This window comes from Myxine glutinosa, chromosome 1 (genome assembly GCF_964187855.1).
Source record: "Myxine glutinosa chromosome 1, kmMyxGlut1.1, whole genome shotgun sequence".
NCBI classification, from domain to species: domain Eukaryota; kingdom Metazoa; phylum Chordata; class Myxini; order Myxiniformes; family Myxinidae; genus Myxine; species Myxine glutinosa.
The window spans coordinates 91,017,414-91,031,426 of record NC_136261.1 but is presented as its reverse complement, the minus strand read 5'-3'; the positions used below and the strand labels follow the sequence as shown (position 1 = coordinate 91,031,426).

Here is a 14,013-nt window from a genome sequence, read left to right as displayed (position 1 = left end):
TCTTGGAGGATCGGGAGATAGAGCTTCTGGAGATTTGGTCCCTGTAGGGAATTTGGATCAACTGCAGGGAGGGGCAGAACAACCGGTGGTAGAGGTTGTTCCCTGCAGCTGCGGTTTGGCAGTGGGAAAGAAAATTTGTACAAGAAAATTTAAAATAAAATTACAATGGGAAATTGATTTGGAGCAGCCATGGTGGGGATTGGTCCCCGGGCTGCGGGATTTGGACATGGAGAGGTCATGGGTGATGGCCTCGGGCAAAAGTTGCCCCTTTCAAAATTTGGGTATGCCGGCCAGCTGGGGGGCTGTGATGGCGAGATTTGGACGTGGGGTCCAGCCTTGGGTGTCGAGGTACGACCTGGGTCCCACGGGGGGTCTGGTGGAGTGTGGCGTCCCTTGTCCGTCGGGGCGCCGTCCGAGCTGGTGGCTCGGGCCGGCAGGGTCACCGGACCCTGGTGGGGGTTAAGACCTCCAGGGAGGTCCGAGGTGGTTTCTCAAGCCTGGGATGGCAAATATTGAGGACCACAAGGGGGAGGTGTTGTGGGTCGCGCTTTGGTGGTGGCACCGCAGATGGCCAGCTTGGGCCGGATGTAGTGATCACCCGGGCATGCGACCTGACACCCTCTCCCTGAGACTATGGGACAACCAGCATGTGGTGACCTGGCATGGTGGTTGGTCTATGGACGCGGGTCAAACCGAATGGACAGGGATGGAGATAGCCTGCCGGACAACCATTGGGGCATCTGTGGAACGTGATGGTGTGAGCGACCTTCCACAGATGCTCCGTTGTGATTTATGGACTCTCGGGTTGGGAAGAGAGCCATGGGGATGTGAATCGGGAGATGTGTAACGAGCCGAGCATATGGGCCATGCTCGGCTGGCATGTGTATGGCAAAGCATCCTTCTTTGGTGAGGTGAGTGAAATGTGACAAATGGTTGGCATGGGTAATCTGTGGATTAGATGGAAATTTAAGGGTGGATTTTGAAATGCCATGGTGGACACTGTACAGTGACGCCATTATTGATCCAGGTGTGTAGACCAAAGTGTTGGAGGCTGTGATGAAATTAATAGGGTAGCAAGACACAGCTTTCAACTGGTGGCGGGGGCAACTGTGCTGATATTTGGGACGCGGGATGATGGGGATGTAGTTGTGTAGCCTGAGGGTCAACGTGGTGCTGTGCGTGTCCGAGGTGTGTGGACCATGTCTTCTGGGTGGGTCTCCTGGTGGAGCATGGCTGTTGACTGGACCTTGGTGTGGTCAAGTGTGGGTGAGCACTGGGGGGCTGCAGTTCTGTAGTCGGACTGGGGGATGATGGGGAGGTGCAGGGGACGTGGCTGTAGGGATGCCACGCACTGCGACCGTGCCCCCCAGGGCCGAGGTTGTGTGTGCGGTAGTGTGTGTTGTGGCAGCAAGTGCTCACCACATTGGCCAGCTGGGGCTGCTGCAGCTGTGTTCCTCGCAGGGGGGCCGAAGGATGGATGGTGGGTCGCACCCTTATGGACACTCATGGGCCATGTTGGCGTTTTGACTGCTCACCTTGTCCCGGTGACCCTTGCATGGTAGAGGTGCAGAGCTGTCGTGGCCACAGGTAGTTGTGTAGTGATGATCACCGTTGGATGCGGATCCACATACCTGCCAGTGTAGTGGGGACAAAAGAAAATTTGGAAGGATTTGGTAGGCCCAATGTGAAATTTGGGGAATTGTATGGGTGGATTGCACTTTGAACCTGACCAACCTGCAACTACCTGCACTTGAGGTGAGTGCTTTGAGGAGTACTGTCCCAGGCTTCAGGATTTGCTTTGGGAAATTGGGGACATGTAATTTGGAGTTGGGAGGCGGGTGAGAGTGATGACATGGCCGGTGAGGGGATGGAATGGGAGCCACAGTGTCTTGTGGGTGGTGTATGTTTTTGTATTGTGGTTAGGTGTTTTGATGTGGTCGTGAGAGTGGAACCTGGAGAGTGAGTGATGATTATTGGAGATAATGAGGGGCGATAAATTGTGCTTTTGGAAATGTGCTTTTGGGAAGATGTGATGGTTTAAATGTGAACTGGGGGAATTTCACATGTAGCAGGCCATGGCAAGCCTTGTAACACCTTTTACACCATCTATGAATTGTGCTGAGTTGTGTGGAGAATTGAATGGCAGCGGGGGAGGAAGTGTGTTTTGGGGTCTTGTGGGTGGGGAAGGTGTGTGTGTCCGCAGGTACAGAGCAAGCTCTGAGGAGCGATGCCTGCGGGCCCCCCTCTGCGGCAATTACCCCTGGCAGCCGGTGGTAACTGGAAATTGGAGCTCGTCGGTGGAGGGTCTGGTTGGGCGCCGCGGGGTGAGGAAGTCCCCCGGTGACCCGTGTTGCTGCGCGAAAGCAGGAGGCAAAGGAGCCTGGTGTGTGTGGAGACCCTCACCGGCGAGGTAACGGCGGAAAGGGGCTGTTGGGCTGTCATGGGGCCAAGAGGTAAAGGGGGGGGGGGGGGCAATGAACTTGTAAGTCGGTTGACTTGTTTTTGGGACTGCGGGCACCACAGCCTGATGCGCCCCCACCATCTTTTTGTGCGGTACCTCCCCGCTGCCTAGTTGAGGAGTGCACACACACGTGAATGACATCAATGCCATGGTCCTGCAGGGGGTGTATTGGGAATAAGTGCTTCGTTGATTTTTGCAATGCCTTGATGACCTATGGAATGAGAATGAGTGGTTAAGGGGTCTGTGTTGCATGAATGTGGGCGAAATCCACCGAGCCGTGTCACTCACCTGTAACATCTGGACAGGGCCCGTGGAAATTTAGGGGGGATGCATTGGGGATGGCCCCGCAGGTAAGGTTGAGTCTTGTGGCATCCACCGGGGGACGCGGTCTGTAGACCGGGGTATGTACAAAGGTTAGAGTTTTGAGTTTTGGAAAGATGGTTAAGTTTTGTGGTTAAGTTAGTGTTGTGTGTTGTTGTTTCCTCCCTCCACAGGAACAACGAAGAAGATGTACATACTTGCATGATGGTTAAGGGGTTCAGCATGTTAAGGAAGTGTAGGTAGGTAGTCCGACTCACTTCCCACAGCCCTTCCTGATTTATTTCATAGGTTAATTAAGTGTGTGACAGTAAGTGTGAAGGCTGGAATGGTAGCCCTGCGGTGAACCTTGCAGGAGCTACGGTTCCAGGGGGGGGGCTGTGTTATGAATTTGGTAATGCAACATCTAGAGCTAGGTAGATCTGAATAGGTAGGTATTCGGCTGTCGTGACAGGGACTCTACATGTAATAAGTTCTTGATGTTTAGGCGGTTGTCGGGGTAAGATGTATGAGTGTGGATCTACCTGGAGATTCGAGTGTTAAATAGTGAGGGATTAAAGGTAACGCCCCTGTGAGTCTCACCTAGTAGTCAAACCTTTGTCCATTATGGCACTGCAAACCACATAAACATTAGTTAGGTCCTTAGCGCAACATTAAATAACCCCCTTTCCCTGACAAGGACTTCGTATTAAATTGACAGGAAACCAGGTCAAAAACACCGCCATGATTGGCCGCCACCGTGTACACCTCCAAAGGCCTAAAAACCTGGCCGGCACGTGTTATGCCAGGACCGCAGGGTCGCGTAACGGGGGAGATGTCAGGAGTCGCGGGAGGCTTTGATTGGCTGAGGAGTGCGCAATGTGACGTCATCGGCCACCAATATAGGCGACGGTCGGACGCCATTTCGGGAGTTGAGTCGCAAGTCACACGGAGCTAGTTCGCCAGTACGAGTTGAGTTGAGTTGAGTTGAGTTGAGTTGAGTTCGTGGCAGGCACTGGGAGACGCAGGCAGGCACCAGAGAGTTGAGCGGTGGTGGAGAGTTGGAGAGGACACGCCATTCCAGTCGCAGTTCGAGTGCAGTTCGGGTTGTAGGGAGTCGCAGGAGACACACGAGAGCACACCCAGTTGGCACTGAGCAGTTCGTTGGCACTTGGCTGCCAGCACTCCCGCGTCGTCGAGTCGAGTGGAGTTGAAAGGAGTCCTTCCTGTCCCTGGTCAAGTGGGGCCGCTGGCCTGCGTCGGACGCGTGGTGCTTGGAGCGAGGGGCCTCGTGGTGTGCGATCGGGCCGGAAGGAGCGGTGCTGGACACCAACAATACAAGACGACAAAGACAGATAAGCCCGATCTCCGCGTATATTTTGAACGACGGGACGTGTTATTTTCGTGATTAATCTCCCTCGTTTGTGTTTGCTGTCAGTCGTGTGGGGACGTCCCGATTTAGGTTTATTAGAATTATTAGATTTACAGGCGGGCTTTTTCACTGGCTTTACTTTTCCTAATAAACCCTTATATTACTTTTTGTACATAATATCTGAACGCAGTTTTCCTGGGTGTTTGATTTTAATAGATAAGGTTGCGGAGCCTTCGCTGCGCCCCGCCATTCCGCGCGTTGGTGTTGAACTTGAGTCCGCCATTGAGTGTTCGCCTCGGGAGTTAAAGTCTCGCAAATCGGTCATCCGTAACTGTGGTGTTAATCACGGTTACGCGACAATATTATATCACCTGCTTTATTTTATTGTGCTGCATTTAATACGGGTATATCTTTTGATAGAAACTAAACACAATAAATGCTAAATGCAGCCAATATACCAACAATATACAAGTTTAAGGTGCGATTTACCTGCTACGCATGCACAGCAGTTATCGCGATAACCAACTGCGCATGTTTTGGCTGCATACATACATAAATACTGTTAGACCCCATTACATCGGGGATGCGTTCCTGAAAAGTGTCATTGATATTGAAACGACGGAAATCAAAACAATTTTTCTCATAACAATTATTGGAATAAGCGGCGATGCTTTCATAACGTTGCCATGTTACATATTACATTTCGGGTTTTACTTGTGATATTACCCTTTTTTGGTTAATGACAGTTATATTCAAGTACTCATGTATTTAAAAAAAAATAATTACCAGACATTGAAACAAAAATAAACCTCTTCCAGAAGTGGTCAAGCTTGGTGGTTCCTCTTCTTCCTCCTTCTTCGGCATTTTTATAGTTGGTATGCACTGTAATCGGAGGCAAACTTAATAACCTGGCAACATCAACTGCTCGTTCACGAGCATTCATTGGGCGAATAGCATCTAATTTTTATTTTAGGATAACACTTTCACAATGCCTCTTAGTCAATCTACAGTACAGTACAGTCCATTTATTTATGTGTGACACAAAGTACACTGGTTCTTTCGACGAGTTTGCTATCTCCAGATTTGGTACTGTAACGATGTATTCTGTCATCTGTATCAGTCTTTTAAGTTCTGAAAACGTTCAGCAATAAAAGGTATGGCTTTTAAAACGACGTAATTGCGAGTTGTGTCACCGCAAATTGGGTCGAGGTATTAATAACGTGACGCATTTGTGAAACGACGTAAAAAGGGGAGATGTAAATCGGGGTATTACTGTACAAACATTCATGATAGCTGCATTACAATAACATTACCCTCAAGTTTGTTAATGACAATCATAATGATTGCTATTTTGCAGTACTACATCTGGTGGAGCACCTACAATGCAGCTGTCGCCCATCTGGTCACGGTTCCCAAGTATCGTCAAATGGCAACTGAGATAGCAACGCGCGAAGGAATGCTGGCTTCCAGTGCACGTGGCTTGCGTGGCCGAGCACGGCGCGACGAGCAGGATGCACTGCTACGTGAGATAATTAAAACGCGCATTGACATCCGTGGTGGCTACAGACGACCACGCATTGCTGACGTGTTACTCATAAGGCTTGTGATGCTGCCGTGGCATCTTGCCTGCTATGCTGCCTGGCATATTCATTGGATCTATAGGTGAGAACATGTGCTTTGGAAGGATGAATCGGTGTGGATAAACGAAAACTTGATAAACTTGTGGCCATGCGCTAAAATACTGGGACTCTGTCTAATGGAAACTCTTCAAAACTTCCTGTCTATCAACCTGGCCATGTCTTGTTTCTTTCCGTCTGTCAACCTGGCCTTGTCTTGTTTCTTCCCATCTATCAACCTGGCCTTGTCTTGTTTCTTCCCATCTATCAACCTGGCCTTGTCTTGTTTCTTCCCATCTATCAACCTGGCATTGTCTTGTTTCTTCCCATCTATCAACTTGGCCTTGTCTTGTTTCTTCCCATCTATCAACCTGGCATTGCCTTGTTTCTTCCCGTCTATCAACCTGGCCTTGTCTTGTTTCTTCCAGTCTATCAACCTGGCCTTGTATTGTTTGTTTGAGCTGCAGTCTACAATAATGGGATTTTTTTGAAAGCACAGAAAGCTGATCACCAAATATGGGTTAATGGGCAGGAATCAAGTGTGGTATAGTCCACCGATGTCACGACATCCAGTGGAGACGTTTGCCCATCACAATCCTCCATAACAGCTCGATCTACATTGAGTACATTAGTATGACCTTTTTGCAGTAAAATAAGTCTTTTAAAAACTATATTGTGTTCAATCTCGTGTTCTTACATCCAAAGTCATAACTTGAAGGAAGCTCAAACTCAACTCCTGCTAATTTGAATGTACAATAAGTTAGCACAAGTGAGCAACAACAACAACAACAACATGCATTTTAAGGCCATTTTCCCTGCTAGAGCGGGGGTTAGCCTTGCGGTCCCCATGACAATCTTCTCCATTTTGCCCTATTTTCTGCATCTCTCCTCGTTAACCCCCTTGCCCGCATTTCTTCTTCCACCATCTTTAGCCAAGTCTTTCTCGGTCTTCCCCGTCTTCTACTTCCTTCTACATTCATTTCCAACACTCTTCTCAACCAGTCACTTTCATCCTTCCTCAACACATAACCAAACCATCTCAACCTGTTCCTCTTCACAGCATCAATCACAGGCTCGATTCCCATCATCTTTCACAATTCATCATTTGTCTTCCTCTCTCTCAACGATACTCCACACATCCACCGACCATTCACATTTCCACCCTTTCCAGCCTTCCTTGCTGCTCTACGTTCATTACCCATGTCTCGCTCCCATAAATCATAACACTTCTCACACATGCAGCATACACCTTTCCCTTCAGCTTCAACGACACTCCCCTCCTCATCAGCACGCCACTCAGTTCCCGAAACTTCTTCCATGCACATCTCACTCCATCAACCGTTGCCGAGTCTGATCCACCTTCTCCATTCAGCATGTCTCCGAGGTAGCAAAATGTTTTCACACCTTCCAGCTTCACGCCGTCTCCAAGATCCAACTCAACATTTCCTCCATCTGCAGCTCCCTCTGTCCACACCTTACATTTGAATGTAGCTGCCACACTGGTTAATGACCCTCTCAGACCACTGCATTTTTGATGAACCCACTCGGCGCACATTGTACATTGAATGGAGTTCACTCCGACACCCTTCCTGCACACAGCATATGGCCACTTCCCAGTTCTTTCCACCTCGCCACATGCTTTACCACTTGCCATCATCTTCGTCTTTCCGATATTCACTTTCAGACCTTTTGTCTCCATACATTCCTTCCACTTGTTCATCTTTTCCTTCAGTCCATCCATACTTTTCGCAATCAACACCAGATCATCTGCATACAACAACTCCCACGGTAAACCCTCCTTTACGTTCTGAGCCAGCACCTCCATCACAGCTACAAATAGTAGTGGACTTAGTACCGACCCCTGATGCACTCCCACCTTCACCTCAAACCCACCACTGTTCCCGTCCTTCGCCCTTACAGCTGTGCGCGCTCTTTTGTACATTGCCATCACTACTCTGATCAACCATTCCTACACTCCTAACTTCCTCAATGCCCATGTCAATACTTCGCGTGGAACCCTATCGAATGCTTTCTCCAGATCAACAAACCCAAGAAACAACTTCTTCCTCTTCTCCATGTACTTCTCCTGCAACTGCCTGACAATAAAGAGCACGTCTGTCGTTCCTCTTCCTGGCATAAATCCAAACTGCATTTCGTCGATCTTCACCTTCTTCCTTATCCTCCTCTCCAACACCCTTTCCAATACCTTCATTCCATGCTCCAATACATTTATCGCTCAGTACGAGCCACACTCTAGAGGGTCACCTTTCCCCTTGTGTAGAGGGACGAGGGTACTCGGTTCCGAATCCACTGGAATGCGGCCTTCTTTCACCGCCAGATTACAGATCTCTGTCATTCTCTTCACACCCCAACTTCCTGCTGCCTTCAACATATCTCCCACAACTCCCGTCGGCCCTCCCACTTTTCTACTCTTTATTGTTTTTATTGCTTCCTTAACTTCCTTCTCAGTTATCTTCCTCCTCAACTTCCTTGCTCGTCGGAGGATGACGTGAGATGCTTATCCCCACGCTCTATTTTTTAAAATAACAATAATGGGGGGGGGGGGGGGGGGAGCATATTGTAATCGGCTCTCTGTCTGTCCATTTAGCTATCCGTCATGCTATCTCCTAAACGGTTGTGCAGCAAATTCACCAAACTTAGTAGTTATGATTACCACATGGTAATAAGACGCAAGAGCAGTATCATTTTGGCTCCGTCCCGTGTGGCCATGGGGTGGGGTCAAAAGGTAAAATATCAAAAAATGCAATTACAAGCACATTTTGATTTGAAACTTTGTATAGCAATCAACATTGAGGGGATGCATCAAATATGTCAAATATGGAGTGGGTTGATGCCCCAGGGGGTGAGATTAAAAGAAAAATTTAACTCAGAATTTGATAAATTGGGTCATTTCTGGTGGAACTTTATACCATCTTTCAACTTTGTTTTAGATGGAAAAGGTGGGGATTTGTGATGGTGTGCCATCAACTTCGCTATAGTTATGATTAACATTGGCAGAAATCGATTTTTTTAAAATATCAATAAATCCAATGTTTTTAAAATTGAGATTTATGTTGATTTTCATTTTCAGATTTATGTAAAACTATGGGATTGGGGGGCTCACAGGAGGGCCCCACACTTAATGACAATCCATTATTACCTCCACCATCGAAGATCTGTGAGCACAATATCTGAGTTATGGATGGATTCGGACAAAATTTGGTGGACAGGTTGGGTGTGTGACAATAACAGGATGATTCGATATTGTTGAAGATCTGGATCCAAATTTAAAAAAAATGTAAGTCATTCTTTACCATTTAGAGATGGGGCCGTAAACAATTTTTAGTATAACATCTCAATTTTGTGGACGGTTTATGACAAAACTAGGTGGATGAGTTGAGTCGGTGACAAGAACAATCCGATTAGATTTTGGTTCAGGTCCAGATGCAGTTCTGGCCTATCAGTGGGCTACAAAATGTAAACGCTCTACCGAGTGACATTCTGGTTTCTCTTGAAATATTCATCGCACCCTGTCACATAATTACATTTTACGGTAAAAGATAGAATATAAAAAGTTTTTGTGGGCTAGAATATAATATTGAGCCATCGAAACTTGCAAATTAAATTATATTTCATATGGATATATGAATGGATGACACCAGACTCCAGGCTGTCTGCCCTCCAATGAAAGTGTATTATCCATGTCTTGCAATCAGGGTTTTCTTGTGGGCAGGTTTGATGTGCGACGGGATGAGTACGGGAGAGATGAGAAGTTGTACTTGGTGAGAAGGAACCTGGGCCTTTCAGCGGAGTACTTTGAGAGCATTGGTGAAGAACAGAAAGAGGAGTTCCTTCGTCAAGAACTGTGGCTCAAGAGAAACTTTCAGGTACATTTGAAATTGGCCTGATTTATTTATCATTTCTTTTCAACGAATAAAGCACTATTTATTGGCAAACAGAAACGTGTACACAGTGATGCAGTGGCTTAAAAAAACAATGCAAAAAAACTGTAGACTCGTATTGCTGATAAGATCTGAACATAGTAGCGTAATGTGGTAAATCTTGAACAATGTGAACAGGATAAACGTTTCATTCATTTGGGTGCTTAAGGATAATGATGCACGTTTTTTTCCCCATGTTCAGACAGTAGGGGTCAGAATTTATTGCATTCATTTTTAGGCCGTGTATGGACATGACAGTTTCTAATGACCACACTTGCTAAAACAAAACTCAAACAAGGACGACACTCGGTAGAGCACTTACCTCCACCAGGTTGAACAGATTATGTTTTGTATCCCACTAATAGTCTGGATCTGGACCTGAAACAAAATCGAATCGGCTTGTTCTTGTCACCTACTCAAATCGTCCACCTAGTTTTGTCATAAGTTGTCCACAACCTTTTGAAATATCATGCTATAAATCGTTTTTGGACCCACCACTCAATGGTGAAGATTCACTTTTAAAAAATTATACTAGCTAGATCTGGATCTTCACCAAAATCGAATCGATTCAGCCTTAACACGCACGCACACGCACACACACAAACAGTCCATCAACTTTCATCCAAATACATCCACAACTTTTTGAGATATTGTGCTTTATATCGTTTTTACCCTGTCTCTCAATAGTGAAGAATCACTTTAAAATTCTCAGATCCGGATTCAGATCCTCACAAAAATCTAATCATTTCATCTGTGTCTTATCCCCAATCTCTGTACGAAATTTCGTCCGAATCCATGCACAACTTTTTGAGATATCCTGTTCATAAACAGACAGACAAACACATGTGTGAAAACATCTTCCTCCTCCTGTGGCGGAGGTAACGATAATTACCCAAAAACGAATCGATCAAAATTATTTTGAACTTTTTTGTCCAAACCACTTTCAGCATCACAAAACATCCCAACATCACTGCAACAATTGGCCCATTGTACACTAAGGGGGCAGCAATATCAAAAGCAAGTATACTGTGCAATCATAACAAAGTCGATCGGAAATGTTCTTACTGTGAGTGTCTGCGATACAAAGCGGGTAAATACACACACATCGCAACTTCGTCTATTTTGTACTTGATATACGACTGCTGGTCAGCTGCATGTTGTGACTTCCTCAAGCGATTCCTGCAATGCTGATTCACCTATAACGTGTAGTGTAATAGCCAAACCAAGACTGCAATGCAGTTTAACCTTTTAAATTTGAATGAAAATGGGGAGTTGGGGCGCAGGAGTCTTGGGATGTTGAATACCGTGTTTGTATGATGTTGGGCATAAGATGTCTGCATATGTAAATGAGCTGGATCACATGTCCATTAAATAGTTCAGGAATCACACAAACTACTCACAGGCAGATGCCTCCCCTTCAGCCCTTCTTATGATTAAAATGTCAACAACACCCAGTGCTACCTTTCTGTTCTGGTGGATGAATATTTGTAAACTGTAGTATGGCAGATAGGTGCAGGAATTGTGCCTTTGATGATACAAGCATGGCATTTGGCACAGTCAGAGTATGTCCTAAGAAATATATCTGGCTATCGGGCCATCGCAGATTTGTCCTTTTTTTGAAAAATGGCCGCCATTGTTGTCACAGGACAAATCTGCGATGGCTCTATAGCCAAATATCTTCCTTAGGGCATACTCTAATGTGTGCCAACTCTCGTGCTTGTATCATCAAAGGCACAATTCTCCCAAATATTTCACCTATCTGCCGTACTAAAAATTGGGCGCCATTTTTATTGGACACATCTGTGATGACTAATAGTCAGAATATTTAACTGTGTACCAAATACCATGCTTGTATGATTCAAACAACAGTTTATACAAATTAATATACCATATACCATATACCATATAAATGGCGGCCATTTTAAAAACATTGTTGTCACAGGACAAATATATGATAACCCTATAGTTAGGGGTCGTTAATTATGTGCCAAATGTCAAGCTTGTATGAGCACAACAACAGTTTATACACAGTAATGTACCAACGACAGTATATGTAAAATAACAAGCAATGGAGGCCATTTTGAAAAATGGCCACCATTGTTGTCACAGGACAAATCTGCGATGGCCCGATAGCCAAATATCTTCCTTAGGACATACTCTAACTGTGTGCCAACTCTCGTGCTTGTATCATCAAAGGCACAATTCTCCCAAATGTTTCACCTATCTGCTGTACTACTGGGCTTGGTCTTTCATCACAACAAACACCCATGATTTGAAAGAGTTTGAGTTGTCGGTTTGATGTCGGTCAAGCACCAGTATGGGTCATTGAGCCTTACATCCCATTTAATTACCATGCAAATGCAACTTCACACAAGTCTTAATCAGTAGGGTATTCAGTGCATGGTACATGCAAAGAATGGGCATCGAAGAGCCACAGCATATGGAGACAGGTTTTGTCGAGAAACAAGTCCAGGTACACCTTGTTGATGTCTAATGGCAGGGTTTGTGGGAAATGTTGCAACCACAATTACAAACTGGACGACAACTGTCACTAAATTGAAAAGAATGGGTGAGGATGCCACCTCCAACCCATCCACAAGTGCTCACAGATATTAGAGTGAAAGTCCAGGATGTAATTATGGCAAGGGGAAACCAATTTAAGATATTAATTGGCCCGACACCGATGTCACATGTTTGGCTTTGCATATGACTTATTATGGTGGCATAGCATAAGCGTTAAATTTGTTAAATTCACGGGATAATCAAGTTTGATGTACTTTTGTGTTGCCAGTCAAATCATGTGTGAAATATAATAACCTAAACTATATTGAAAGCTTTGAGAAGGTTTTCCATGTATTTAAAGTGTCTAAGTCACAAAAAGGACATCACCGTGACGGCTGGTTGCATTTCAACGACAATAATACGGGAATTTCTGTGTGTTTATTGCAACAGGTGTACCAGAATGAGCAGCTCGAAGCCATGCGAACACGCCAGGCACAAAGTACCCGCTGGAAGCGTTACCGCCGTTGGTTACGTACCGATGGGCCAGGGAGGATCACCTTTGAAGACTGAGCTACCTGAATCATTATTTCAAATAAAGGACGAGGCGTGCAACAGAGAGCATACATCTCAAAAATGGAGGTGGTGATTATCGTTCCATCTTCCATCAATCTCCTTTTTATCTTCAGGAATACACAAACCTGCAACCCATCCATTCGTGATGATCCAATCGAGTTGCTTTTCTTTGATAATGATAAAAAAAACCTCATCCTCCTGGTATATTGTGATTGCAGACCACAAGCCATAAAAGCTGGGTTTGAACCCATGCTATTTGATGCATCCCAAGTCGCCGTCGTGTGTGCTGGATGCACCCTCAGAATACACCTGGAAAAACTTGAAAAATACTGGCAAAGCCTGTTGCACGTGGTTATTTTTATACTTAGAAAAACGGTTACAAAGTATATCAAATCTTTTACGAATGGGTATGAAGCTTGAGTCGAGTTGGTGGGAAAATTATTTCGGAAAGCTGCACTGGAGTGAGGAACATAAGCTGGTGAGATTGAACTTTGTAGAAACTTGTGGAATTGTTGTACAGTACAAAATTTTTTGTAACAGAAAAGAAAGAAATGTTTAAAAAATAAAAACAAGTATGAGAGTCTTGGAATATGGAGGATAATTTTGAATGTTCTTCTATTTTGGAAAACTTCATCTATGTGATCAATTAGTTACAGCACCAAAGGTGGACGAAGGTTTTGTTTCACCGCTCTTTTTTTCCGTCTTTTTGTCTGCCTGTGAGCAGGATATCTCAGAAAGGGCCAAAACCTATGTATAACACAATATCTCAAAAGGTTATGGACGGATTAGGATGAAACTTTGTGGACACGTTGGATGTGTGACAAGGACGAAGTGATTCGATTTTGGTGAAGATCCGGATCCGAGTTTTTTTTTTTTTTTTTTTTTTTTAAACTGATTGTTCACCATTGAGATATCGGACCAAAACTATATATGGCATGGTATTTCAAAAATTTGCGGACGAGTTTTGACAAAACTCGGTGGATTGCTTTTTGGTTATGCTGAGTACTGAGTTATGCTGAGTACTGAGTTTTTGGTTATGCTGAGTACTGAGTTTTTGGTTATGCTGAATACTGAGTTATGCTGAGTACTGAGTTATGCTGAGTACTGAGTTATGCTGAGTACTGAGTTATGCTGAGTACTGAGTTATGCTGAGTACTGAGTTTTTGGTTATGCTGAGTACTGATTTATGCTGAGTACTGAGTTTTTGGTTATGCTGAGTACTGAGTTATGCTCAGTACTGAGTTTTTTGGT

The 14,013-nt window shown here is 45.1% G+C and overlaps 1 protein-coding gene across 1 annotated transcript in view; it reads left to right on the top strand.

The window, feature by feature from the left end:
- DNAJC25 (DnaJ heat shock protein family (Hsp40) member C25) overlaps positions 1-13,351 on the top strand; it is a 35,761-nt gene extending 22,410 nt beyond the window's left edge. Inside the window, exons 3-5 of the mRNA XM_068114891.2 lie at positions 5,488-5,792; positions 9,480-9,633; positions 12,640-13,351. Coding sequence (XP_067970992.1) covers positions 5,488-5,792; positions 9,480-9,633; positions 12,640-12,759 — 579 coding nt within the window. The 3' untranslated portion in view covers positions 12,760-13,351. The remainder of the gene's footprint in view (positions 1-5,487; positions 5,793-9,479; positions 9,634-12,639) is intronic.
- Positions 13,352-14,013: the final 662 nt, after the last annotated feature.